We start from the raw sequence: 26937 nt of genomic DNA, 5'->3' as shown, positions 1-26937 counted from the left end.
TGAGGCCCTGACTCAAAAAACAAAAAAGAAAAAGAGTCCTAGTGAGTACCCGACGGCATTATGTGATTTTGATGGCAGAGAACCTGAGCGCTGTCGAACAACAGTGCGGTTAAAGTTGCAGAAGTGTTAAAGTACAGAAGTGGTGGCCTGTCTCTGCTCTTGAGTGTCCTAGTCATAGGATACTTGGTGGGCAGAGCAGGGAAATGTTAGTGATTTAATATATACTTTCAAAGTTCTGAATTTAGGGTCATGTAAAGTCCTTATATTCTTTAGAATTCAACAACAAATTGATTTCCGTGTCAGACACTTCCTTAGACTTGTTGCACAGCTTAGAGCATCTCTTGGCGTGGAGCAGTGCTGTGCCTTCTAACCTGCCCTGTGCTGCAGCCGCCCTTAGAGCTGGGATTTACTGTGAGGCACGGGAGCTCGCGCACAGGAGTTCCTGAGATACTTGTTTTCTGCTATTTTCATTACAGCTTTTGAGGAACTTGAAAAAGCCTTGAGTACAGCCCAAAAAACCGAGGAGGCGCAGAGAAGAATGAAGGTGGAGATGGAGGAGCAGATAAAGGCTGCTGAGAGAGCGGGCGAGGAGGAGCGCCTCCGCCTTCAGCACGAGCTGAGTCGGCTGAGGCAGGAGGCTGCCAGCATGGCCAAAGTAAGGACAACTTTGATCAGCACGGCTTAGGTCCGATGTTCATTCCCAAGTCTGTGTAAGAGAGAGTCAGTTCGTATTGTAGAACCTGAGCACTTGATGACACTCAGGACGCAGTGAGAAGCACTGGGACAGAGACTGGCACACTTTATGGGTCTCCCACGCTTCAAAGCCCTGCCCTGCTCCAGTCCCCATGCTCCTCATTGGCTCGCCGACCTGAGGCTCCCAAGCTGGGGTGTTACCTGCTTCAGTGCACACAGAACTCAGTCACGAAGGCTTCTCCAACTTGGCACTACACGACCAAGGTTGGGTATTTAAAGGTTTCAAAGGATAATTACTCATTTATTTGGTGTTTATATTCCGGTAGGGATCCAACATTTGGCTTCACATATGGTAAACACTTGTTTTACCACTAAGCTACATTCTCAGACCCTTAAAGGATTATAGTTAATGGGTTTTTGTTTTTGTTTTTTGTTTTTTGAGACAGGGTTTCTCTGTATAGCCCAAGCTGTCCTGGAACTCACTACTCTGTAGACCAGGCTGGCCTCGAACTCAGAGATCCACCTACCTCTGCCTCCCAAGTGCTGGGATTAAAGGCATGCGCCACCGCCACCCGGCTTAAATTTTTTAATTTGTATAAAATGTCTTTTGAGAACTTAAAGGTTTTTTGCACTTGTGTATGTGTATAACAAAGTCCCACAGCATGTGTGGAGGTCAGTGCACTTGAGAGAGTTGGTTCTCTCCATCACTCTGGCTTTCAGAGATTGAACGCAATTCATCAAGTCTGTGAGCAGGAAGGTGCCTTTACCTGCTGAGACCTCTCACAGGCCTGTAATGTGCCTTTTAAGAACAAGTTTGGGGCTGTTCTGAAGATCAGTAGGTGAGACTGCTTGCTCTGCAAGCATGAGGGCCTGTGTGAGTTTGAGTTACCAGCAGCCGAGTGAGAAGCTGGGCATGGCTGGGGATTGGCAGGTCCCGAGAGCCAGCCCGCTGACTGGCCTCACCATAGCTTGCACACTTTAAGTTTCATTGGAGTAACTTGTAGAGTGAGAGGAAGGCTCCCAGGATCATGCAATAGCCTTATTTCACAGAAGGATACAGAGGAGTAAATTAAATAAGTTTTACACATTTACTTCCTTCTGTGGGACTATAAATGTCTAGAAAAGTATCAATTACGACCTGTTACTAGATATACGCCTGCGTGTGAGCATGTGGGCAGCTATACCCACACTCGTGTGCAAGCAGCACACAGACACACAAGGAGAAGAGAGAGTAAGTCATTTTCAAAGTCTCAAAGCTTCCAGTCTTGATGACCAAGTACACAAGCAATTGATTAACCCTGGTGCCTGGTCGCCATTCCCAGTGCCCAGCTCTCTGCCTTCATCCCACACTGCCTGAATTATCTCTCCATTTTATCCTGTCCATTTATTGATTCCTCATTTGTGTTACCAGATATACACAGGCTTGGCCCAAATTCTTTTTATTATTTGTTTGTAGAAGCTTTTTCCTGATAGTGGGAGTTAGCCTTTTAGATATAAGGAACTTATTCAAATACTCTTTTTCTGTTCAAAAGAAAGTTTTCTTTTCTTGGTATTTAAGGTTACTAGTTTTTTATTAACTGCTTCCTGGATTTTGTTCTATTTAATTTTAATTACATTTTTGTATTTAGTGTTCATGTACATGTGTGCATTAGAGGACGTAGTAATGGGATTGGTTCTCTTGAACTACATGATTGCCAGGGCTCAGGCTCAGGTTGTAAGTTTGGCTGCACGTGCCTTAAAATGTCTGCTTTTAGCTGTGCTTTAACACGCCCATGAGGCTGCAGCTGTAACTGTAGGACCGCCTTTTGGGGAGACCCCCACTCCATTCTCGGGATAGCGTCCACCCAAGGAAACACGAGAGACCGACTTGATGCAAATGCATGAGGTAGTTTATTATCAGAGCTCTGGATCAACAAGTATCTCACACAGGAGACAGTGGAGTCGACCCTGAGGCTCAAAAGTTAGGGGTTTATATAGGAAAAGTCAAGGGGGTCGTCAGGGGGGTTTGGCGCAGTTACACATGATTTGCTGATTCAAACATTGGTGGGGGATTCTGGCGCGCAGGGTGGTTTTTTTTTGGCATACTTGCAGATAGGGCCGTCAGCAATGTAGGAGGGCAGTTTATTTTTGTTAGTAGGAAGGTCATTTTAAACTGCATCCAAGGACAGGAGACGGGAGACTCCAGTCCAGATAGTGTATGACCCTTAGGAGTTTTCCCAGGCATGCCCCTTATCTTTTATGGCCCGTCTGTTTGTGGAATGGCTCAACCACAACCTTGCTTCAAGCTTGTCTAGCATGCCCTGGCTCTAGTCTGCTTGCTGCCTCAACTATGGATTCTGAAAAGTCCCAACTCCCTTCATAACCAGAGCCAGGGCACGTGCTTAGCATTTACAAGACTCTGGGTTCAGTCTCAGTTATTACAAAAACCAAAGCACACACACGCCCAATTCTAAGGCCATTAGTTTTTGTTTTGTCCTTTATGTGCTTTTCATTTGATTTCTGAGGCAGGATTCACCATGTAGGCCAAGCCAGCCCCTAGCTGCCTTTCCTGCACCAGCCTCCCCAATGCTGGCTCACAGGCACCGACCACCATGCTTTGTGGGTTGTTGTTCCAGTCCTGTTGTTTCCTTTTGATTCGGACACTTTCGTTTGCTTATGGTTACATCTTTGTTCTGAGTGAAATGTATTTGGTATAAGATTGAAATTCAACTTAGCTTTTTGCCAGGGGACTGCTATCACACCCTTAACCATAATGTGTAAGATGTCGGCAGGCGCACCCCCCCCCCCTTGAATGCCACAGTGTACTGCTGCACTGTCATTTGTCTGAGGAGCTGCTCCCCTGCCTGCTACTCCCTCCCCACTGTTTCTTTTGGTAGTGGGGATGGGACATTCCTGGCTATCCTTGACCACTGAGCTGACCCTAATTGTTGGCTCTTCTAACACATAAGTTTTAGTCTCAGAAGCATCCCTCATTTTTTGGTGTTTTCTTACATTAACTTTTTAGATTTATGTAGGGAACTTTGATATTTTTATAAAATTGAATTTTCCTTTCCAAGACAGAACAAAGCCAATAACTCTTACACAAATAATGCCTTCCTAGAAAGCCAGGCACACCCTGACCATAGTGAAAGGTCTGTTCTGAGAGCTGCCTTCCTCCTGCCTCCTGCCCCTCCCCTCTACTTGTGCTAACCACTGGGGTTTACTACAGGTTGTCATGAAACTGGAGCTTCAGCCCACAGGACCCCAGCAGGCCTCGGTTTCTTTAGTCAGTGTTTCTCTTAAGTTACTTGTGTAACTTAATCACGGGTCAGTAAAGGCGACTTAGCTGTGCTGCTCTGTGGCTTCTCAGGCTGTTTGCACTCCTCACCTTTTGGCTTGTTTTCAGAAGAATTCAGAAGAACAACTTGCTGAACTTCAGAAGCTGCATGCAGAGGAGCTGGCCAGCAGAGAGCAGGAGCTGACCAGGAGGCTTGAGACCCGGGAAAGGGAGCTGCAGGAGCAGATGAGAATAGCTCTCGTAAGTGCTGCTTTTCTGTCTTTGCTGAGGTAAACTTCAGAGCTGCCCGCCACTCAGGCGAGGTGGAAGTTTCTAGCAGCCTTGACTTCCGTATGTGAGAGGACAGGAGGAACCGAAGGGGCCGTTAGTTCAGTGCTCATCATGTGAGGCCAGGCTTCCTTCCACCAGTCTGTGCACCTGCCCCTCCCCATCTGCGCCATAGGCAGGACTTAGAAGGAGTGGAGGAAAGGGCAGCTCAGTGGTCCCAGAGCCCAGCATGCGGGCTGTACTGATGGCCTCCCAAAGTGGGCTCTGAACTGAAGCTTAAAGAGCAAAACTTTGAATTCAGATGATGTTTAAAAAATAGAGTTAAAAAAAAAACCTGACAACTACTGAACTAACAAAATAATAGTGAGAAAAGCGAAGATTCAGACTTTTGCTAAAAAGGATGTGATTTGAAAATTAAAAAAAAAAAGATAATTTTCCCCAGTTGTGAGAACCTTTTATGTGAGTTACCACAAAAGTTGTTTTGATGAAATTATCAAGAAAGTGCATGAAATTATCATCCATAAAATAACATGTATGATTTTTAAACATGTTCCATGTGAAAGGATTGGCAGTGCTATCTGGGCTCTGACTCTGACTTGTCTGAGCATCTCCAGCAGTATTGATTCTTGCCCGAGGCAACACGTTTTCTAATCTCTGGAAGCAAAATAGGCTCTTGGATTTAGAGTCTACTCATGCTCAGCTAGGAAGAGTGTGGTGGGAACTGTGCCGGGTGTGCTGCTGCGTGCCTTTCCTCTCAGCAGAGGCAGGTGAATCTCTGACTTCAAGGCCAGCCTGGTCTATATAGCAAAATCCAGGATAGTCAGTGCTACACAGAGAAGCCTTGTCTCAAAAAAGCTCAGAAAGGAAAACAAGGCAAAAACAAATAAACAAAAAAAAACAAAAAACAAAGAAAACAAAATTGTAACTATTAAGGTAGCTTACGAGAATATTTATTTCAGCATAGAATATAAGTAGTTTGATGGAAATCAGAGAACAGCGTGAAGCATAAAGGAAGCTGAGGAAGGCCTGAAAGGCCTGCTGTGGGTCTGAGCATCACCAGTGATGGCTGGGAACTGACACGTCCAGCTGTATTTCAATAGAGGATAAAAAAACGATATAAATCCGTACATACACGTAGAGATCTAACTTCTTAAGTCAGCAGACTTTACATTTTCCTCTGTAAAGTATACCTAAAACCACTGAAATCAAGGCTGTGGCTAATTCTGTCTTCTCAGTCTATCCTGTAATATGACATACTTTGGTACAGCCCTGTGTGTCAGCATGATATACGGTGAGTCTGAATACCGCATTGGTGCTTGCTCTTTGAACAACAATCTACATAAACATACTTAGAGTGTAATGAAGGCATTGCAGTTCAGCGTGCTAATCTAAGGTTAAAAGTGCTTGGAACCTTTGCCATGGCTGTTTTCACGTCTAAGAAGGGAGGATTTTCAGAGCTGGCTGCATTGGAAAGCCTCAGAGCCTGGGTTCTGCAGATGAGATGTTGCTTTTGGATTTATGTGGCATTGAGATGGTATCAATTGTTTTTGTTACAGGAAAAGAGTCGATCAGAATATTTAAAGCTTACCCAAGAAAAAGAGCAGCAAGAATCCTTGGCTTTAGAAGAGTTAGAGCTGCAGAAGAAAGCCATACTTACAGAGAGCGAGACTAAACTCCAGGAACTTGGGCAGGAAGCAGAGGCCTACCGAACCGTAAGTTCATGTGCTGTGTGGGCTCCAGAGCCGGTGTGTGTGTGTGTGTGTGTGTGTGTGTGTGTCTGTCTGTCTGTCTGTGGAGACTGTCCCAGAGCTGGGGTGTGTGTCTGTGGAGACTGTATGTGGGGAGGTATGTGTCTGTGGAGACATTTCTCTCCGATCAGCATGAGGTTCTGTGGAGCAATGGCTTGTGGGGTTGGCGGCATGTATGCAAGGTCTTCAACGTTAGTGAGAAGTGTTCATGAGAATGAGGCCTTGGGCTGTTAACCACATTGTGTTTCTTGGTTTGCTCCCAGCTCCGTGTTTGTGGCAGCCCCTGCCTGCCTGGTAGCATAGACTCTGCAGTGACTCCATTCTGTTCTTAGCCACCCTTGCTGAGTAGGAAGTGGCCTCGCTCTGTAGCCTCATCTGTGCTCTGATGCCTTCCTACTTGTCCAGTGCTCTCATACATTGTGTCCGAAGTATAACCCACGCTCTACTTTTGTCACAATTTACTTACACCAATGCCCCACTTCTGTGTTTGAAATTACCCATTTTTCTGTGTTAAACATGGTGCTGGAATGAAGTATTTGCTATAGTGTAAGTGTATGTAGTTTTCTGCCCTTTTTCTTGTCAGTGTTAGAGCTGTGTGAGCTGCCGTAGGAACATGCTGACGGAATTTAGATCTGTCCATCTTGTTAGGCTGTCTGCCAGTCACACTTCACACAGTTGTAAGTTCATCTTTGCTCTTCCTTTATGGACATTTCAGATACTGGCATGGTGCCATGATGCAGCATTGATGCTGTTGGATCTGCCACTGCTGCCTCTGAAATGCATCGTACCAGTCACCAAGGGACTGGACCTGTCAGTGTCTTAGGACTGTTCCAGCTCTGCTGTTCAGAGTGAAGAATTAATATTCTGTGAGATAACAGCAACCTTTGGTTAAATGTGTCCAAGAATATTCTTTAAGAAAAAACAAACAAACAAACAACCGTACAGGTTGGTGAGACAGCTCAGGATAATGTGCTCGCTATACAGGCCTTCCAGCTGAACCTGATCCCCAACCACAGCGCAGGGAGAGAGCCGATTCCCAGACCTCTTTGCCCTCTGCAGCCGCAGGCGCACCCTCCTCCTCCTCTTCTACTTCTTCGTCCTCCCCCATCTCTCTCTCTCTCTCTCTCTCTCTCTCTCTCTCTCTCTCTCTCTCTCTCTCACACACACACACACACACACATGTACATATAAATAATAAAATTTTAAAAGCTTTTAAGTTTATGTCTTTGGGGGTAGAAAAATGAGATGCCTTTTTTCCTCAAAATTAAGTTATAAAAGTAATAAAATACTATTATAAATCTAAAAACCTAGAGTGTGGAGATTCATCTTCCTACCAAATTTGCTATTATTATTTGTTTTGTGGTTTATTTTCTTTTTGACTATCCCATTAGAATTTTTTTTTAAAATAGAGATGCTGAAATTGTTATAGAATGGTAAATAGAGGACATACAGAGCTGAGTTTGTGTTCATGATTGCATTAGTGACCAAGCACAGCAGACTGTCTCTCTTTTCTTATGTTTGGTCTGGTATGTGAGGCATTCAAAGAACAGCCTTCAGGTATGCTCATGTAATCTGTGTATCATCAACAGTAAACAAGTATGCCGTTAGTAAAATACATCCAATTTTCATTAACAGAGAATCCTTGAATTGGAAACCTCTTTGGAAAAAAGCTTACAAGAAAGCAAAACTCAGTCAGAGCATTTGGCTGTTCATCTGGAAGCTGAGAAAAATAAGCATAGTAAAGAACTCATGGCTCTGGCTGAGCAGCACAGGACAGAAGTGGAGGGCCTCCGGCAGCAGCAGGACAGCCTGTGGACTGAGAGACTCCAGAGCCTTTCACAGCAGCACCAGGCTGCTGTGGAGGAGCTCAGAGTGAAGTATCAGCAAGAACAAGATGCACTACTGAAGGAGAAGGAGAGTCTCTTCCAGGCCCATATCCAAGATATGAATGACAAGACCCTGGAGAAGCTCGACGTGAAGCAAATGGAACTGGAATCTGTATCTTCTGAGCTGTCAGAAGCACTGAAAGCCCGGGACCAGCTTGCAGAGGAGCTTTCTGTCCTAAGGGGTGAGGCAGAGAAAACAAAGCAGGCTTTAGAGGCCGAGCTGGAGGAGCAGAGGCATCACCACCAGCGTGAGGTTGACAGCATCAGTGAGCAACAAGAAGTAACCGTCCACAGAACCGAGAAGGCATTGAAAGATGAGATCAGTCAGCTGGGGGGTCTCCTGAAGGAGAAGGAAGAGCACCTAAAGGAGCAGCAGGCCCGGGTACAAGATCTTGAAGCTAATCTTCATCAGTCCAAGGGGGAGCTCCAGCAGGCCTTGGCTAAGCTGGATCTCCTCCAGGCTCAGCAGAGCACCTCACAGGAGCAGACAGGCGCATATGAGGAGCAGCTGGCCCAAATGCAGCAAAAGGTGTTGGACCTGGAATCAGAGAAGAACCTTCACACCAAGCAGCTAGTTGAAATGGAAACACAAAGAAAGCATGTGTGTGTGGAATTAGACGCTCAGAAAGCTCAGGTACAGCAGCTGGAGAGACAGAGGAGTGACCTTGAGGAGAAGGTCAGGTCGCTAGCCCAGCTCCAGGACTCCCAGCTCAAGAACAGTGATGCGGAGAAGGAGCAGGCACAGCAAATCCTAATGGAAAAGGAAAATGTCATTTTACAGATGAGAGAGGAGCAGGCCAAGGAAATCGAGATCCTCACACAGAAACTGTCTTCTAAGGAAGAGAGCATTAGTATTTTGCACGAGGAATATGAAACTAAATTTAAGAATCAGGAAAAAAGAATGGAAAAAATTAAGCAGAAAGCAAAAGAAATGCAAGAAATGAAGAAAAAGTTGTTGGATCAGGAAGCCAAACTTAAAAAAGAGCTTGAAAATACTGTCCTAGAGCTTAGTCAGAAAGAGAAACAGTTCAATGCCCAGATCCTGGAAATGGCCCAGGCTAACTCGGCTGGAATTAGTGACACGGTGTCAAGACTAGAGGAGAACCAGAGGCAGCAGATAGAAAGCCTGACCAGGGCTCATGAGCGAACACTCAATGATGTCATAGCATCCTGGGAACAGAAACTCAGTCAGCAAGCTGCAGAGCTTCAGGACAAGCATGACAAACAGATAGAGGAGAAGGAGCAGGAGCTGGGAGAGCTGAGGCAGAAGATCCTCCTAGTCCAGTCTGAAAAAGAGGAGGTGACTAAAGAAGTGGCGCGGCTGACAGAGGCGGCCACTGGGCAGGACGTGGCGCTAGCTGGCCTGCAGGGACAGCTGGAGCAGAAGTCTGCTGCTGTCGTTTCTTTGTCAGAGAGTGAAGCTCGGTTGCAGTCACAAGTGAAAAAGCTGGAAGGTGATTTGGGCTGTTCTCTGAATGAAAAGCTTTCTCTTCAAGAAGAGCTGGCTGAGCTGAAAGTGCTGTCGGAGAAGGATCAGCTCAGACTCTCTGAGCTGACAGTCAAGGTGCAGGCTGCAGAGGAGGAACTCCGGAGCTGCAAGGCTTTACATGAGGTCAGCAAGAAGAGCTTGGAGGACAAAAGCTTGAGCCTCAAAGCCTTGCTTGAGGAGCTAGCATCCCAGCTAGATAGCCGCTGTACGCGAACTACAGCTTTGTTAGAAGCCAAGGCGAATGAACTAGTCTGCACCAGCCGTGACAAAGCCGATGCCATTCTCTCTAGGCTGTCCCGCTGCCAGCGGCATACAGCCACAGTTGGGGAGGTGCTGCTTAGGAAAATGGGCCAAGTTTCCGAATTAGAAGCACAACTTACACAGCTGACAGAGGAGCAACGTACACTGAAGAGCTCTTTTCAGCAAGTTACCAATCAGTTGGAAGAAAAAGAAAATCAGATTAAGACCATGAAGGCTGATATTGAAGGTCTTGTCACAGAAAAAGAAGCCTTACAGAAGGAAGGAGGCCAGCAGCAGCAGGCGGCTTCTGAGAAGGAGTCCTGTATCACACAGTTGAAGAAGGAATTATCAGAAAACATCAATGCCGTCACACTACTGAGAGAAGAACTTTCGGAGAAGAAGTCTGAGATCGCCAGTCTTAGCAAGCAGCTAAGTGACCTCAGTGCTCAGCTGGAGAGCAGCATCAGCCCGAGTGACAAGGCTGATGCACTGAGCGCGCAGCGTGGGGAACCAGAGCTGCAACTGCCAGCTCAGCTTCGGGAGCTGTCTTGGAAAGTCGACGCTCTGAGTAAGGAGAGAATGTCCGCCCTCGAGCAGGTAGAGCATTGCTCCAACAAGTTCTCAGAGTGGAAAAAAAAGGCCCAGTCCAGATTTGCACAGTACCAAAGCACTGTTAAAGACTTGCAGGCACAGCTTGACTTAAAAACCAGAGAAGCTAGTGAGAAGGATGAGCAGATACGTTTATTGAAGGAAGACCTTGATCAGCAAGATAAAAGATTTGATTGTTTAAAGGGTGAGATGGAAGACAGGAAGAGCAAGATGGAGAAAAAGGAGTGTGACTTAGAGACTGCATTAAAGACTCAGACAGCAAGAGTCGTTGAATTAGAAGACTGCGTTACTCAGAGGAAAAAAGAAGTTGAGTCCCTAAATGAAACACTTAAGAATTATAGCCAGCAGAGGGACACTGAGCACAATGGGCTGGTTCAGAGGCTTCAGCGCTTGGAAGAGTTGGGAGAAGAGAAAGACAACAAGGTTAGAGAGGCTGAGGAGACAGTCCTGAGACTGCGAGAGCACGTGTCCTCACTGGAAGCTGAACTTGGGGTTGTGAAGAAGGAACTAGAACATGTGAATTCGAGTGTGAAAAGCAGAGATGGGGAGTTGAAAGCTTTACAAGACAAACTTGAGTTGGAAAGTGCTGCAAAGGTGGAGCTGAAGAGGAAGGCCGAGCAGAAGGTCGCCGCCATCAGGAGGCAGCTGTTGGCTCAGATGGAGGAGAAGACACAGCAGCATGCGAAGGACACCGAGAGCCGAGTGGCCGAGCTGAGTGCAAAGTTACAAGAAAGAGAAAAGCAAATTCACATCCTGGAAGACAAACTTAAAAACCTAGAAAGTTCTCCACAGCCAGAAATGCCAGTTGTGTCTAGATCTATGGGAAATGTGGCAGCATCTCCCCAGCAAGAAGCAGCAGAGTCCCAAGGCTGCACACAGAAGGCTTGTAAAGAAGGAACCTGCACGCTGCAAACAAGTGTAATTGAAAAAGAGACGCTGCCACACAGGCTGGCGCAGGGCGAAGGCGAGGCGGTGCCATCTCAGTCTGAGGGTCAGCACACGGAGCGCTCCGTAAAGTTAGACCGCATTGGAGCCAAGCAGCTTGAAGATCAACTTCTGCCAGGATGTCTTCAAGAAGAACTTGAAAAGATGAAGCGATCCTTAATTGTGCCCTGGCCCATGGGAGAAGACCCTGGTAAAAACAACACAGGGGGGAAGCAGAATTGGGCAAGCGTGGTGGACAGTGTCCAGAAAATCCTCCAGGAGAAGGAGCTGACCTGCCGGACCCTGGAGCACAGGGTAAAAGAGCTGGAGGCAGACTTGGTAAGAGAGCAGGGCACACATAGACTGGAAGTGGAGAAGTTGACCTTAAAATATGAAAAATCGCAGCCTTCACAGCAAGAAGTGGATGGGAAAAATAAATCAGAAATTTTGGAAGACAGGCCTGAGGAAAATTCCAAATCATATGTAATTCAATCAAACTTGGGGACTCCCATGGACGGCCAGCACAGTGATCTGGAGTCAAAGTTAGCAGGGGCAGAGCGGGAAAAGCAGAAGCTGAGCAAGGAGGTGGCGAGGCTGCAGAAGGATCTCCGCGCTCTGAGAAAGGAGCATCAGCAGGAGCTGCAGCTCCTGAAGACAGAGTGTGAGCAGGAAGCAGAGGAGAAGCTCAGGTGAGTGCCGTTCCCACCTCGAGTGTGTGTGTGCGGGCGTGCGTGTGTGCGTGCGGTGTATAATAGAGATACTTCCACCTGCCCAAAGTGTTATATAAGCCTAGTAAGTTAAGTCCTGAGGAGATATGACAGTTTTGGACTGGAGACAGCATTATTCCAGTTTGTTTAGGGAACACAGCTTCTCTTGCAGGTAAGATCACAGCTGCTGGCTGCGTGTCTTGAGTAACAATCTCATTGCTGTTCTTTTAGTTGTAGCCTTGTGACTTGTAACATGCATGTCTGGGGAGAAGTTTAGAGTAGGAAGGAGCAGTTCTCCAGTGCCCAGATTAGTGCCGGAAGGTAGTCATAGTTTATCAATCTTGCATTGTACATACTGTTCTCTATACACACACACACTCTCTCACTCTCTCTCTCTCTCTCACTCACTCACTCACTCAAAATGGTCTTACCAGCAGTGAGGTTGCATTCTACTGAAGCCTGTTCCCTGTTTGCAACTTTCTCTGCGGAGGCAGCAGTCATCTCTGTCCACTCTTGTTACTCAGACAGGAGCAAGAGGATCTTGAGTTGAAGCACGCCTCCACACTGAAGCAGCTGATGCGGGAGTTTAACACGCAGCTGGCACAGAAGGAGCAGGAGCTGGAAAGAACTGTCCAGGAGACCATTGGTAAGCACAGCATCAACTCGGAGGGACCGCACCGTCAGGGAGTCCCCAGTTGAAGCGTAGTCTCTTTTCCATTGTGGTAGGTGCTGCATGTCATTAAGCTCACGGAAAATGGTCCTTGTCCAAAAAGTGCACTTGTTCTGTGGAATATCCGCTAACCTGCCTCACCTGTCACCCTCTGCCTTTGGCGAGAAGCAGCATCTCCCGCACCTGCTCTGCCACATTTCGTCAACATTCATTTGAAATGAGAAATCCCTACTGCCATCAGCATATAGTCACATGTTTTCTCATTTATGTCCCTTGTTCTATATTAGATAAGGCCCAAGAGGTGGAAGCTGAACTTTTGGAAAGCCACCAAGAAGAGACACAGCAGTTGCATAGAAAGATCGCGGAAAAAGAGGACGACCTGAAAAGGACAGCCAGGCGATATGAGGAGATCCTCGATGTACTTGTTTGCCTTGTCTTTTGAAGTGTAGCAGTGTTTACAGCAGTGCTGAATATGCTGGCTTCTCACATGTAGAGTTGTCTTTGAGGGAAACTAACGTGAGGCCTTGTGCTTGGGTTAAGTCTGGGAACTAGAGCAGCCTGTGTTTGAGGAGGCTCAGCCTAGCCATGGTCTTCCCAGGACAGTAGCCAACCTCCTTCCTCTCCGCTCACTTCAGAGGACTTTGATGGTCCAGGGTGGACTGTGTGGGGAAGGGGATTTATCCGCTAAGTGTTTTGTGTTGAGTAGATGCTGTTTCAGAGTACATATTCTAGTGGCATTGCAGTGACAGAAACCACAAACAAGACTCAGAACTTAGACCCCAAGAATGTTTTCCCTTATTCTCCATTGATGTATTATGTAAGACCTTACTGCCTCACAGGCCAGGAGACACTTGTTGTTCCAGAAGAGCCAGACTTGAGCTGCGTCAGCACTGTGTGTGTGAGCTAGTAACAATCATTGTTTTAAATGTGATTGAATTGAGTGAAATTTCAGGGTATGGAATGCCATCTTCCTGCAGTGTGTACCTTAAATCTGATTAGGAAAATTTAAATAATTGCACATTTTCTTATGCTTTCAGGGTATATTTGTTCTGAGTTTTTAAAAATACAGCCAGGGGGCTGGAGAGAAGCTCAGTGGTTAGCGCTCTGTCTGCTCTCGCTGAGCATCCTGGTTCAATTCCCAGCACCTACCCGGTGGCTCACTGTTAACTAACTCCAATTCCAGAGCATCTGGTGTTTTCTTCTGTGCTCTGTGGCATCACACATGTATGGTACACATATGATACCTCTAGTCTCATGTATGCACATAGATAATACATGCATTTTTAAGAATCCCATTGAGGTGTTGGTGCCTATGATCCTGGCACTTCAGGAGCTGGGTCAGGAGGATCAGGAGTTCAAGGCCAGCCTGGGCTATGTAAGACTTTATCTCAATATAAAGAAATACGCTCACTTTTTGACTTCTTATGGAGTGTTTTATGGTCCAGTGTATCTAGCACACCTGATGTACATAGTGTAGTTCTGTCTTCTGACATTTGATACTGTGCTTCTGTTTTCTTTTGTTTTTATACAGAAGGGAAGGCAACCTTAGTAGAGTTAAATGATTTGCCTAACACTATCTATTGAGTTCTAGAATAGAAATTCACCATAACCTTCACATATTTCATAAATAAGTTCCAAGAAAGAAACTTTAAGAAGGTAACAGCTATTTTTTGGTGCAAGAAAATTCAGATCAGGCTGTGGTTCTTAGCAACTGCTCCACGGCCACACATGCTGCTATGCTCCCACCATGGTGAGACAGACCAACCCTCGGAAACTGGAAGTCCCAAGTAGATGTTTGTAAGAGTTGCCATGGTCACAGCGTGTAGTGAGCCTGTCACAGCAATGGACAGTAAGCGGTTCAGGCAGTGGCATCTTCCACAGTCGCTCTCCATCTTGCTTCCTGGGGCTCAGTCACTCACTGAACCTGGAACTCCCATGGTGGATTGACCCCAGCACCTCCCCACCAGTACTTGGGAGTGTAGGCCCGTACCACCAAACCTGGCTTCTTACTGGGTACGGAGAGTCAGAGCCTGTGAATCATGATTGTGGAGCACGCACTTTATCTCTGTGCTGCATCTTTAAAAAGTTGCTGTGCTGCGTCTGAAACTGTAAGCAAGCCCCAAGTAGATGTTGGGGCTTTTTTTTTTTTTTTAATTTTTATTTAGAAAAACTTGAATCAAATGTACACACTTAGGTATTTGAGAATGATGTATAGTGAGAACCACTTTCATTCTTGTTTTTAAGGATCAAAACCAAAAATGAAGAGTTCTCTGCTTGTCTCTCCTTTCTTTTTTCCTCCTTTTCTTTTTTCTGTTTTCATTAAATAGGGATTTGTACAGGACCTGGTGGCACCTTGTTGGCAGCTACCTATCACTGAGTTGTCCTCTGGGTCCAGAGCTATCTCTTAAGTTACAGACAATTCATTGGAATTTTTCTCTAACTCTTCGAAGGCTTGTCTTAGCTTATTTGGTAGTCTAAGTGTTAGACACAGCTAAATGTCGGAATATGCCTGAATAAGGAGCTGTGAAGTCTGGGTGGCCACAGGGATGAGCTGGTGGACTCAAAACAGCCAAGACTGTGGACAGTAATGTCTCAGTTGCAGGTGATGGTACTGCACATGGGGCCAGGTCTATGTGCCTCGCCAAGGCGACATCTGATGTCTGGCACCACAGACTGGGATCCACTGCTTTATTTCCCGTAACTTCAGAAACCTTCATGAGAAGAATCAGACTTTTCCGGTGTCCCATGTTCATCACACTGTACCTGGCCATCTGCTTGTCTTTGAGAAGTGTGTTTCCCATGTGCCTGAGAGTCAGCTCCTGTTCAGCGACACCTAGTGGTGGTAGTTTTTCTGGTAGCTCACTCAGCGCACACTCCTCTTCCTTAATTGTCAGATCAGTTTCCCAGCTCTGTCTGTCAGCACAGATCTTGCATGATGTCTGACTGAGGCAAGATCTGAGCACCCTCAGAACACAACAGAAGGTGATCTGTGTGTCAGACTTCTCAGCAGGACCGTGGGGATCTACGTCTTTTCTAGTTCAGCCTTGTCTATTTTTTGTTTGTTTTGCAATGTTTTGGGAACATGAAATTGCATTTGTCATCCACATGTTGAATAGACTACTAGTATTATGTTACTTGAGAACTGGCTGCATGATTTGAGGACAGATAGGTATGAAATGCCAGGTTAGTAGACACATTTCAAAGACCAACTCTTGAGTTACGCAGCTCATCCAGAGTTAGTGAAGAAAATGAAACCAGATCCCACAGCTTCTTGGGATCAGTCACTTGCCAGCTGGATATGAAAATGCTACTTTATTCCTGTATATCTTTAGGAGCTCCTCTGTAGAAAACACCCAACCTTAAAGCCTGGGTTCTGTGCACAGTTAGACCTGACAGTGCCATGGGGAGGGGTGCAATCAGTGGATGACCTTGGTTGATCTGGGCAGAGGGGCGTGTGTGGGAGCCATGCTATTCCAAGAAAACTGAGCAGTGCTGATCCAGACTGAGACTGGGTCAGGAAGGGACAGAGGAGAAGAGTGACAGAAGCTCTGTGTCTCACAGACCTGTGATTGTTGTGCACCGCTCCCTCTCTGCGTGCTTTTTAACGTTGTTGCCACATTGCTGTTTTCATGCTAAAGGCCCGTGAAGAAGAAATGACTGCAAAAGTAACGGACCTGCAGACACAGCTCGAGGAGCTCCAGAAGAAATACCAGCTCAGGCTGGAACAGGAGGAGAGCGAGAGCGAGAGCGCCAAGGACAGTGTGAGCGGACTTTGAGTTTCTTCTCGTGGGTCTGGGAAGTGAGGCCGTTTCCACGGCTTGGCTCGCCCATGGCCACACATTCGGTTCATTTCATCCAAGGGCCTTTTCTAGTCAGTGCAACAAAAACCAAATGTTCAGATCTCGTGTTAGGTGCTGTAGTGGAACTTAAATCCAGGTTCTGCATTCAGAGCTAAACTTTGCTGTTTCCTAGTACATCCTGGCCTTTCCACAGGCAGTATAGCAGCAGACTGTGACTCCATCATGAGAGGATTTACAGGCTACCAGTCACCGAGGGCTGCAGTCTCCTCACAGCCAGTTCCCTGGCTGTCCTTTCCAGAGTGCGGGATGACGCCTCTGTAAAAGGCCTCTCTGAGCAGCACTCCTCACTAGCGAGCCAGCAAGAGCAAAGGACCCTTCTCCTAGTGAAGACAGCTGTGAACGAGTGCTAGCTGGCTGATTAGCATGTGACCAAGGCTGAGGGCACACCTCTGCTATTAGGTGCTGCCTCTATGAAAACATTCATCTGAGTACTCCCTAGCTTGAGAGTATCGATGCTGTGCCCTCACTACCAGAGTGTCGATGCATTGTGAGGCCCACACAGGTGCTCTGAGTTCTCTCCCTTGCCTCAGAAAAAGGAAGAGACTATCCATAAGCAGAGCTGTCCTGGAGTCGCACTGCTGCCCTTGAGCATGTGCCAGTGCTTCTCAGTGTTCTGTTTGTCTGCCCTTGAAATGGTAGGACCTGCCTGCCTGGTTCCCAGGCTTGAGCCTTGAGCTCAGTCAGCTTCTGCTCAAGCCGCCTTCCCAGCTCAGCCTCCCAGATAGCTGGCATGCATCGAGTTGATGCAGAATTCCTTCTAGGTCCCTATGTACCTGTGCTGAGTTCCATGACTTTGAGCCTCAGAGGTTGTGCTCAGAAATGTCTTAAAGGACTTTGAAAGATGGCGCATGTGTACTCACAAAGTTTAGTGCATGATGGACAAACTTATTGTGTCAGTAATTGTGAAGGATAGAGATTACTGCTTGTGCTGGCCATCTGTCTCCCTTTCTGACGTGACAGCTACTGTAAGAGCTGTGACAGCCTCCCAGTCCTTCTCTCTGGTTTATGTATGTTTGCATGTCAACAGTTTAGATAACAAAAATAGACCAGGTTAGAAATGATGATTTGAAGTTGCTTTATTTAAGACCTGCCCGTCTCTAAAGGTGGTAAAGCTGCCTTCTCACTTTCTCGTCCTTTCGTGGTGCTCTGTTCTATTGTTTCCTCTACCTGTGGGTTTTATTGTTTATATTCTTTTTTTTTTCCAATCTCCAGGTAACAGTCACGGAGCTACAGGTAAGATTAGTCTTTCTTTGAAGTTTACTGAAGCTAGTACATTTTAGGAACACCCCCACCCTGCTCTCCCCGCCCCCAGCCCTCTCCATTTTAACAAGTTAAAACGTAGATACTGTTTCTACAAAGGAAGTTTTTTTTGCAAGCAGTACAGAAAGAAAGAGGCTCAGGCGTTGAAGGGAAGCATGCATTTCCATCTGGCTTCTGTTCTTTCAGACACAGCTGGCCCAGAAGACCACTCTGATCAGCGATTCCAAGTTGAAGGAGCAGGAGCTGAGAGAGCAGGTACAGGGAACGTGGCTGCTGCTGCTGTGTACTTAGAAACAGCTGAGGTGATGATGATCGCATAGCTGCTGGGAGGGTTGATGTCCAAGCTCAGGAGTGCGCGAGGTGGCCCTTCCTCTGTGATTGCTTATATTTATATGGGAGCATTAGGGTTTGTTTTTTAAGGTTTATTTATTCTATTTGTATAGGTATTTTCCCTGCATGCATGTCTGTACACAATGTGCATGTCTGTCACCATGGATTCCTAGAAACAAGTTACAGGTGTGGAGTGCCATGTGGGTGGGCACTAGGAATTCTAGAGAACCCAGGTCCTCTAGAGGAGCAACCAGTGCTCTGGATCCCTGAACCATTTCTCCAGGCCCAAACTAGAACATTGTATTCTACCGTTTCTAGTGTTTAATATCTTGAATAATGTTTTATGTTTATATCATTGTAACAATTTATATTCTTCAAAGCTGTCACAGCACAGTGATGCTGTGGCATTAGTCATTTTTATTGTGATAAAGTTCACATAACATAAATTTGTCGTTTTCATTTTACACTTGTATTTGAATCTGTTTCTGCTTTATACTATTTAACTGTCCTTCCTTGTTGCTGTCTCCCTTCAGACTCTGACAGCTACTACCCTACTTTCTGTTTCCGTGGATTTGTGTGCTGCGGGCATTTTACTTAATGGAACTATTCAGTACATAACCTATGATGTTAGCTTTGATCGTGAAACAGCTTTTGGTCTCTGTCCATCCATGTTGTCTGTCTTTCACTGTGTGGCCCTGGATGAGATAAGCTCCCAGCTGCCTCATACTTAACTCCTTCTGTGAGCAGTATAAGAATCCTAGTCCATGGTAATATAGCCACCCACCAGTTTATACACATTTGGGTTCTTTCCACCTTTGTCTATAGCAAGTAGTGCTGTTAGGAGCATTCATGTACCCGTTTTTGTTTTGTCTTTTGAGCCTGGTTTCTCTGTGCAGGGCTGGCAGTTCTGAGGCTCACTTTACAAACCAGGCTGGCACAGAGATCCTCCTGCCTGAGTGCTGGGACTGAAGGAGCATGCCACAGTACCTGACCTTGTGTGTCTCTTTTTGTTTGGGCACTTGCTGTTCTTTTAGGTAGATGTATAGGAAGGAATACAATGGCTTTCTGTATTAAAACTTCTTGAGAAATGGCCACACTGTTTTTCATAGCAACTGCTCCATGCTGAATCACATCACTGGTTTATAAGAACTCCATTTTTTACATGCTTATCAACAAAGTTTTGATCACAGCTATCCAGGGAGGTAGGATACATCATCTCATTGTGGCGTTAGTTTACATTGTCTCTAGTGATTAGTGACAGTAACCACCTTTTCATTAGCTTGTCCGCCCTTTGTAGCTCCTCTTTGGAGTGCTGTAATATTTATTGATTGTTTTTGGATTTCTGTTTTCTTTTTGTTGTTGAGATGAAGGACTTATATATGGATACACATTACTTATTAGATATGTGATTTGTAAATATTTTCTCCTGTTTTACAAATTGTCTTTTCATATTTTTGATATAGTTTCTTGATATATAAAATTTTTGATTTTAATAAATTTCAATTTATGTAGTTTCTTCTTTCATTAAATATGCTTTTAGTTTCTACCAAAGAAACTATTCCTTTTAATTTTATCTGTATATACTATTCCTTTAGCAGTAGGAAGAATGCAGTGGCTGTAGCTTTATTTTCATTACTTGTGATTTCCATATTAATTTTATGGTATGGTTTGAATATTGTTTTAGGTCCATAATTTAGAAGACCGTTTGAAAAGATATGAAAAGAATGTATGTGCAGCAGCTGTGCGGACACCTTACAAAGGTGAGCTGACCTCCGCCGTGCTCTGTGCGCACACCTCTTATTGGCCGGCTTATGAATTGCTTTCCTTTTTTCTTTGCTAATTCATACTCTTTTATTTGTATTATGTGTCTTGTTTAGTAGTTGGCAAGTCCAGATTATATATGCTTCCTGCACTGTGATGCTTTTGCAATACATACTCACTATGCAATTCACAAGTTGAGCTCAGTGGTCCATATTACTGTGAGCCTTAGTTACTGTTCTGCTGTGAAGAGACAGCTGGGCTTGCTTCCAGTTTCACATGATGATCATGTCTGGGAGCATGGGAACAAATAGGAAGGCATAGGTAGTAATGGGGAAGTAGCTGAGAACTTAGATCTTGATCCACAGACAGCAGGCAGAGAGAGACACTGCGCTTACTGTGGTTTTTGAAATTTCAAAGCCCACTCCACAGTGTCACACCACCTCCAACGAGGCCACACCTCCTACTTCTTCCCAAAACAAATGTTCAAGTGTGTGTGTTCTGTTCTCATCCAACCAAGCACATCGTGGGAATGCTTTAAACCCAGTCCAGCTGGCTTTCAGTAATGTCACACATCGCTGTCCCCAGTGTCATAGCCGTCTGTCTTGAAGGGATTTCTACTATGATGCTGAAATCTGCCTCCTTTGAACAGTGAGCACCTCCACTCCACCTGTCCTCCTAGCCCGTGGCAACCTCCATCTCAGCCTGTGTAGGGTTCCTGTGGGAGGGAGGCCCTATGGCACTTGTCATCCCATGTCTGGCGTGCTCTGTGACATGCAGTGTCTCAGATACATGATACTAAGTTCCAGTGCCACACTTTGTTTTCACACATTGCATATATCAGCACATTTAAATGATGAAAGGAGTCTAAGAAGTCTGATGGGCTGTGCACACATCTCTCCTTCATGCTGCTGCTTTAAGGAGTAGCATTCAAATGCCCACCTTCCTGAAGTAACATTTGAGTACTCACCCTCTTGTAGGGAGAGGTAAAGCATCACCTATTCCCATTAAGCCCCTGGGTGTACTTGTGTAATAATATAGTTATCACCTCGATGGTGCTGAATCCCTCTGACGCTGGAATACTCACATCTGTCTATAAAGTTTCTAGCAACATTGTATTTAAATTGGCCAAATTAGGGAATTTACATCTTTTGTTTAATGTGTGAGTCATCGAGGTTGTGTATTTTATTCCAATAGTCTGGTACATGCTCATACATATTTTCCATAGTATATATATATATAGTATATAACATGTGAAATAGAATACTAAGTACACCTAGATGTTTCTGTATTTATTCCATAATGTCTGACCCTGGGCACCACAATGGCTCTCCACTGCTGTGTATCGTGGCTTAGCTGATCTACATTTGATACACCAGCATTTTAATTTTGTCCCTGACCTTAGAAGTAGGTCGAGCATCACTAGGGAATGTTCTATGCCCTCATTAGTGTAGCAGCATGCACTTCTTCCCCGGTGGAGTGCCTTACGTTTCCATGGCCTCTAAAGTTGCCATTCTCGTTTTTGTTTAAATACCCTGCTTATTTGCCTTACTTCATTTTTTATTAGCATGTATTAATCATACAAATCACTGAGCTTTCAGGACATTCCACGTATGCATGTACTATACTTTTAGCTTATCCATTGCCGTCACTCTTTTTTCTCATCTCCTCTTTCTGTTTCCTCCCTTCATGAATACTTAATAATCTACTTGCGCTCTCAAGTAGCTGGGATTTCAGGCTGTGCCACTGGGCCCAGTTCACTTAAAAAAGTCTTTGAAAAATCACTGTGACACTGATGCATTATACACTTCAGCTTTCTTATTTGTGTTTCAAAGCATTTCTGAAACTTTGATTGAAACTAAGTACTTTAATATTGGCATGCTTAAAAAGAAATTAAAAATGTCTTAAATCCTTGATAACCTGAAATGGTCATGTTCCTCACTGGAGTATCTGAGGTCATCCCTGTACTATTTAGTGAGAAATACCAACATTAAGGAGCTTGTACGCTGGTCATGTGCTCTTATAGGAGAAGAATGCATATGGGAAATAGAAAATTTACAGCAGTTCTAATTTTTGCTTCTGTTATAGTAGTTGGGCTGTTCATAGTTTGGGCATGTGCACACCTCTTTCTGCCCCTTATTTCCTGTTGTGTCTGGATACTGAGTGATTAGTTATTTGGGTTTCCTTTTGTAATTTGATTTTGTCTTTTTTGACAGGTAGCAATTTGTACCACACTGAGGTCTCACTCTTTGGAGAACCTACTGAGTTTGAATATTTGCGGAAAGTGCTGTTCGAATATATGATGGGTCGGGAGACCAAGGTACAGATCCTGCCTCGTGACTTTTTACAAGACTCCCTTTAACACACACACTGATAGTGTGTGTACCAGGAGATCGTGTGGGCAGACAGTGTTTACAACAATGAACTGTGTGTGCGAGAGAGAGAGAGAGAGAGAGAGAGAGAGAGAGAGAGAGAGAGAGTGAGTGAGTGAGTTAAGGAGGCTTTAGGTCCCTATAGATAGCACTGTGAATCACCACTCTATCTCCATGACAGTGGCTGCTAAGGAACATCCAGAAATAATTTAATCTGTTACAAGTCATTCTACATTCGCTGGTTATTCATCATATCTAAGTTACCATGCTATGCAAATAGGAGCTGTTACTCAATTTGTTCTCTTGAACATAGCTCCTACATAAGGCTCTTGGTACAGAGCTGTGCCTTACTGCATATGTCTTCTATGGTTTGATTTGTTGTTTATTTTAAACATTAAATTAGACATTTGCTAAATATATCTTGACTGGAATTGAATGTAGTTGGGGGATTTCATGAACTTTTTATTAGTAAAAGTTTCTACTGCCAGGCAATGGTGGCGCACGCCTTTAATCCTAGTACTTGGGAAGCAGAGGCAGGCGGATTTCTGAGTTCGAGGCCAACCTTGTCTACAGAGTGAGTTCCAGGACAGCCAGGGCTACACAAAGAAACCCTGTCTGGGGTGGGGGGCGGGGGAACAAAAAAAACAAAAAACTTTCCACTGCAGTCAGTTTCTGCTTTTGACACTTGTAGACTCCTCATGGGATTTACATTGTCTGTATCATGATTGTGAATGGGATAATGACCTTTCTGTGAGTTATAGAGATGCTAGTCCAGTTCAGACAGTGATTTGGAAAATATATATAAAACCAAAGAGAGCAAGGGCATAGATAAAACCTAAAGATTACAGCTTTGTAGAAAACGCAGAGAAACATCAGGAGCCAGAGGTCATTTGAATTTTCAGTGTATATCTTAGTATATATAGAAATTAAGTTTTATTTATATCAAACAAGTTTAGGGAGGTGTTCCCCCTGTCCCCTTGGTTTTGGTTTTGGACTTTTGAGGTAACATCCTGCTGTGTGATGGCCTGCTTTGCCTCCCAAGAGCTGGGATTATAGGCATATACCACATGTCTGGCCATCAGACCCTCTCAAGTAAAAATTATGCTAAAGTAAATTGCTCTTGAGCATGTGTCACAGACAGGGGTATGCTAGTTCACTGTGGCCCAGTGCCTTTTCTTGGTTCATCCTTTCTCGTAAAGCAAAGGTGCTGAATGAATCTTCTTTCATACTGCGTTCTCACAGAAGCTAAAGCAGCAGCAGCCTGGATTTGCAGCTTGGTGGACAGGTAGCATTTCTGCATATGTACTAGGTACAAGAAGGCTGAGCTTTGAGTCTCCTCTCAGGACTGTAGCACTTTAGGCTCTAATGTTGTGACTCGAGTGTTGTGGCTAACAGATTGTGGCCTCCCTGAATCTAAATGCTAGCTGCTGCCTATTGCTCCTAGAAAGTATAGTGCTTGGGAAATGTGGTTTCCAAGTTTGAGCCTCTGGAAGAGAGACCTAGCCCAAGCCAAATGTAACCTTGGTTCTTCGTGAGCCTTCCTTCGTTCCCTTTAGGTCACAGCATGGAAGGCCGCTACCTCAGTGACACAGTTCTTCACCCACCTCTGTCTGCCTTTGTTGTGATTGTCCAGCTAAGAATGAACAGCCTATGAGTCTTCATCACATTTCACATGTAAACATTGAAACTTATGCTTAATCTACTGTCATTCATTGCTATATGGACTGTCATGGTAGACAGTGATGTGGGAGCCAATAAATACCATTGCTGCCTCTGGAATTGAACACTTCCTGGTTCTTAGTTAAGCAGGCTGTGGAACAGAGTGCAGGGTAAGGACTTAAACTCACCTGTGGAGGGTCAAGGTAGACTGGGCTCTAAGCCAGGGGAGAAGTAGGTTAGACAGGGAGTACTCAGCACTTGTGCAGGATGGGCAGCAGCTCAGAGCAAAGGCCCAGGAAAACCATGTATGAGTTCCCTGAGTCCCACGTAGTCTGGTCCAGCTGAACTCTATCTGTGAGGTACAAATGTTCCCAGCTAGGACCAGACATTCTTGAAGGCTAGAGGATCTGAAGTACTTCCAGAATTTTACCTGTGTGTATGTATCACAGAGAAGATAGTTCTGAAATTTCCAACAAGAATAGAGCTGGTTTTAGGTGCATCTGTTGTGGTTTGCTTTAAGAAAGACCTCGGAAGTGGCGAGCAGCCTGCGGAGGACTTGGCGATGTGCTGTCCGCTGCATCCGCAGTCTCCTTGTGCCATCCCGCCTGTTCCTCTTCACTTGCTTTTGCTGCAGCATCTTTTAGGAGGCAGGTCCGCACTGCGTTCTGCGCGCATGCACCTGGAGCTACTCCAGCTCTGCTCCCTTCCTCTTCTTGGATTTTGGTCCTCTACTCTCTCAGTGATACTGAAATCCAGTCTGTCTTCCTTTTTGCTCCGTAAGCCTCATTAAAGAGGCATCCCCCGAGGAGACGCCAGCTGAGAGGAGCTTATAAATCAGGCGGCCCATTTGAACTTCGCTTTCCTACCTAACTAGGGCCTGAGGATGTGCTTTGGAGAGCAGACAGTGATTTCTTCCCACAGTGCAGCCAGCGCCCAGGCTTCTGGCAAGCTGGAGGGTGGCCTTACTGGTTGTCAGCTGTGGATTCAGGGTCGCTGACGAACTTAGAGATGGATTTTCCATTTAGCGCTGGCTACAAGTGGCAAGAGACAGACAGGTAGTCGCAGTTCACGGTTGTGCCTTAATAAACATGTTTGAACATGCATGTGTGGTTTCAGAGTGAAAGCTTTGATATGTATGATACTGAAATTAAGGAAATGTTCCATATAACTGAACCTTTGAATTTTAGATTTTTGATACCTGGAGGGGAGGGGAATCTTAATAGTAATGCACAAGAAGTTCTCTCTGTGTAAAAAGAAAATACTGAAATAGTTTCTACTTCTTATTTCTTTTTGCCAATTCATGCCACATATACCTGATCTCTACACTCAAATTTAACACAAGAGCTTGTGTTCTATCTAGTTAATATAATTTAAGTGAGGTGTTGTCAATGCCTTTGGGATCCTCCAAGAATGTAGTTGTTTTAAATGGCATTTTAAAAATATTTTTTAAGCCATTAAAATGGCAAAGCCAAAGGCAAGAAAGATGTCTGAATCTAAAGTCATTGTGTGTGGGGTTCACAGCCGAACACAGCCTCACTTGAGCTGGTTGGGCTGTTGTTAGGAATACGCACTGTCCTGCCCTGGCTCTCCACAGGAGATGGGGATTTTAAAATGTTAGTTCCTTTCCTTTTTGTTAATAGTCACTTTTTCTACTGATATGAATATAGTTCCGAAATTTTGGGTTGATAATATTGTGTTGATTTTTTTCCTACAACTTTTCCCAGAACCCCACTGCTGCCACCAAACACACAGGCCTCCACACAGAGTTCATGTAGCCATGAGCACTGGTCCCTCTTCTGGGGTGCTCCACCATGCACTATAAGGGTCCCCAGGAGAGAGTACCACCTGACCTAGATGTAAGCACTGACCACTCTGTCATGCTCATCTCATAAACAGCGGCTTCTCTCCTCTCTGTCTTCCTAACTACATCTCGTCTTGATACACAATAGGGACTTTTCAGCCTTTGAGGAGAACTTTCCAGGAGCTTTTGGGGTGACAGTCTGACTTACGGTATATTTATTCTGATCTGCACAATTTATGATCTTGTTTTGCAAATTCCCATGTGTAATGTTTTGATTCATCATGTGTCCTCCCAAACAAAACATCTGTGTTCCTTTATTATGTAATTTCTATTAGGCTGACATGCTGCATGTCTTGAAAAGTAACTACTGAGCATGATCATGTCCATGCAGTAGCCCGTGTCTATGAGACATATGATGTGATTTAGTTAGCGCCTCTAACCCCGGTTACTTAGAGCGTCTGTTTTGGCAATGCATCCTATAGGTTACCACAAATATATGGCCCTTTCAGATGAATTCGTGATGAAGTTTCATCTTAATGAGACAAAAAATCAACAACTAGATCTTTATACAGCTTCATGCTATTGGAAATACATTATCTGAAGTAATTCAAAGGTAGACCGTGTAAGGAACCCTCTTAAATTGAGACGCTAGTGCTGGTCTTTACTTCCTTGACTGACACCCTCACATCATACTTCTTTGTTCGTGGCTTCCATTAAGAGCACTAAGGAATCCTCTAGAACATGTCAGAATGCTGTGAGACTTGTTTGCCTTGTCCTCTGCCAGTGATCTCTTTCCTGTTGCTTCTAGACCATGGCCAAAGTTATAACTACTGTCCTGAAATTCCCTGATGATCAGGCTCAGAAAATTTTGGAAAGAGAAGATGCTCGTCTGATGGTAAGTTCTAGAAGTCAGCTGTAGGGAGGCAGTTTTACAGTTTATATTCTGCCTTGTTTGTAGAGCCTTTCTCTTTGTAAAAGAAATTGAAAGTTTTTGAATGTCTTGTACCACAACTAAACAGTGGCAGTGGATAGGCATTAAGAAAGTTAAGTCCCATGAGGATTTGATGGGGACTCTGAAGGGAAAGAGTTGTTAGCAGTGTGGACAGCTGATGCCACACTTGTGGGGCAGGGTTCCCGGAGCTCAAGTGAGTAAAGCAGCGGTCCCCCTAGAAAGGCAGGAAGTGGGAGCTGGTTTGAGCTGACCCTCCTTTGCCCTGAGGCTGACCTGCACAGGCTTTAACCAAAGCTCCTGGGTCATGACCCTTAGCTTGCTGAATAAATTCAGTCTGCAGCCGTCTCTGCTCCTGTAGTTGTTACAGAGAATGTAGGAAATTTGAAGCTATGAAGAACATAGATGGAGAACATGGAAGCTTTACTTTTAGGGATA

At 45.0% G+C, this 26937-nt stretch overlaps 1 protein-coding gene across 7 annotated transcripts in view; it reads left to right on the top strand.

Moving 5' to 3' along the window:
- Golga4 (golgin A4) overlaps positions 1 to 26937 on the top strand; it is an 84700-nt gene that overhangs the window by 52605 nt on the left and 5158 nt on the right. For 5 of the 7 annotated variants that reach the window (XM_052187022.1, XM_052187021.1, XM_052187020.1 and 2 more), the window contains 12 exons: positions 477 to 655; positions 4079 to 4210; positions 5794 to 5949; positions 7621 to 11822; positions 12365 to 12486; positions 12798 to 12928; positions 16149 to 16271; positions 17583 to 17603; positions 17817 to 17885; positions 19645 to 19720; positions 21935 to 22038; positions 26359 to 26445. In XM_052187022.1, coding sequence (XP_052042982.1) covers positions 477 to 655; positions 4079 to 4210; positions 5794 to 5949; positions 7621 to 11822; positions 12365 to 12486; positions 12798 to 12928; positions 16149 to 16271; positions 17583 to 17603; positions 17817 to 17885; positions 19645 to 19720; positions 21935 to 22038; positions 26359 to 26445 — 5402 coding nt within the window. The remainder of the gene's footprint in view (positions 1 to 476; positions 656 to 4078; positions 4211 to 5793; positions 5950 to 7620; positions 11823 to 12364; positions 12487 to 12797; positions 12929 to 16148; positions 16272 to 17582; positions 17604 to 17816; positions 17886 to 19644; positions 19721 to 21934; positions 22039 to 26358; positions 26446 to 26937) is intronic. The other 2 variants (XM_052187016.1, XM_052187018.1) reach the window with 1 other exon arrangement.

Source organism: Apodemus sylvaticus, chromosome 7, assembly GCF_947179515.1.
Source record: "Apodemus sylvaticus chromosome 7, mApoSyl1.1, whole genome shotgun sequence".
Classification (NCBI taxonomy): Eukaryota; Metazoa; Chordata; class Mammalia; order Rodentia; family Muridae; genus Apodemus; species Apodemus sylvaticus.
Note: the sequence above shows the minus strand (reverse complement) of the source record. Positions and strands in the feature narration are given on the sequence as shown.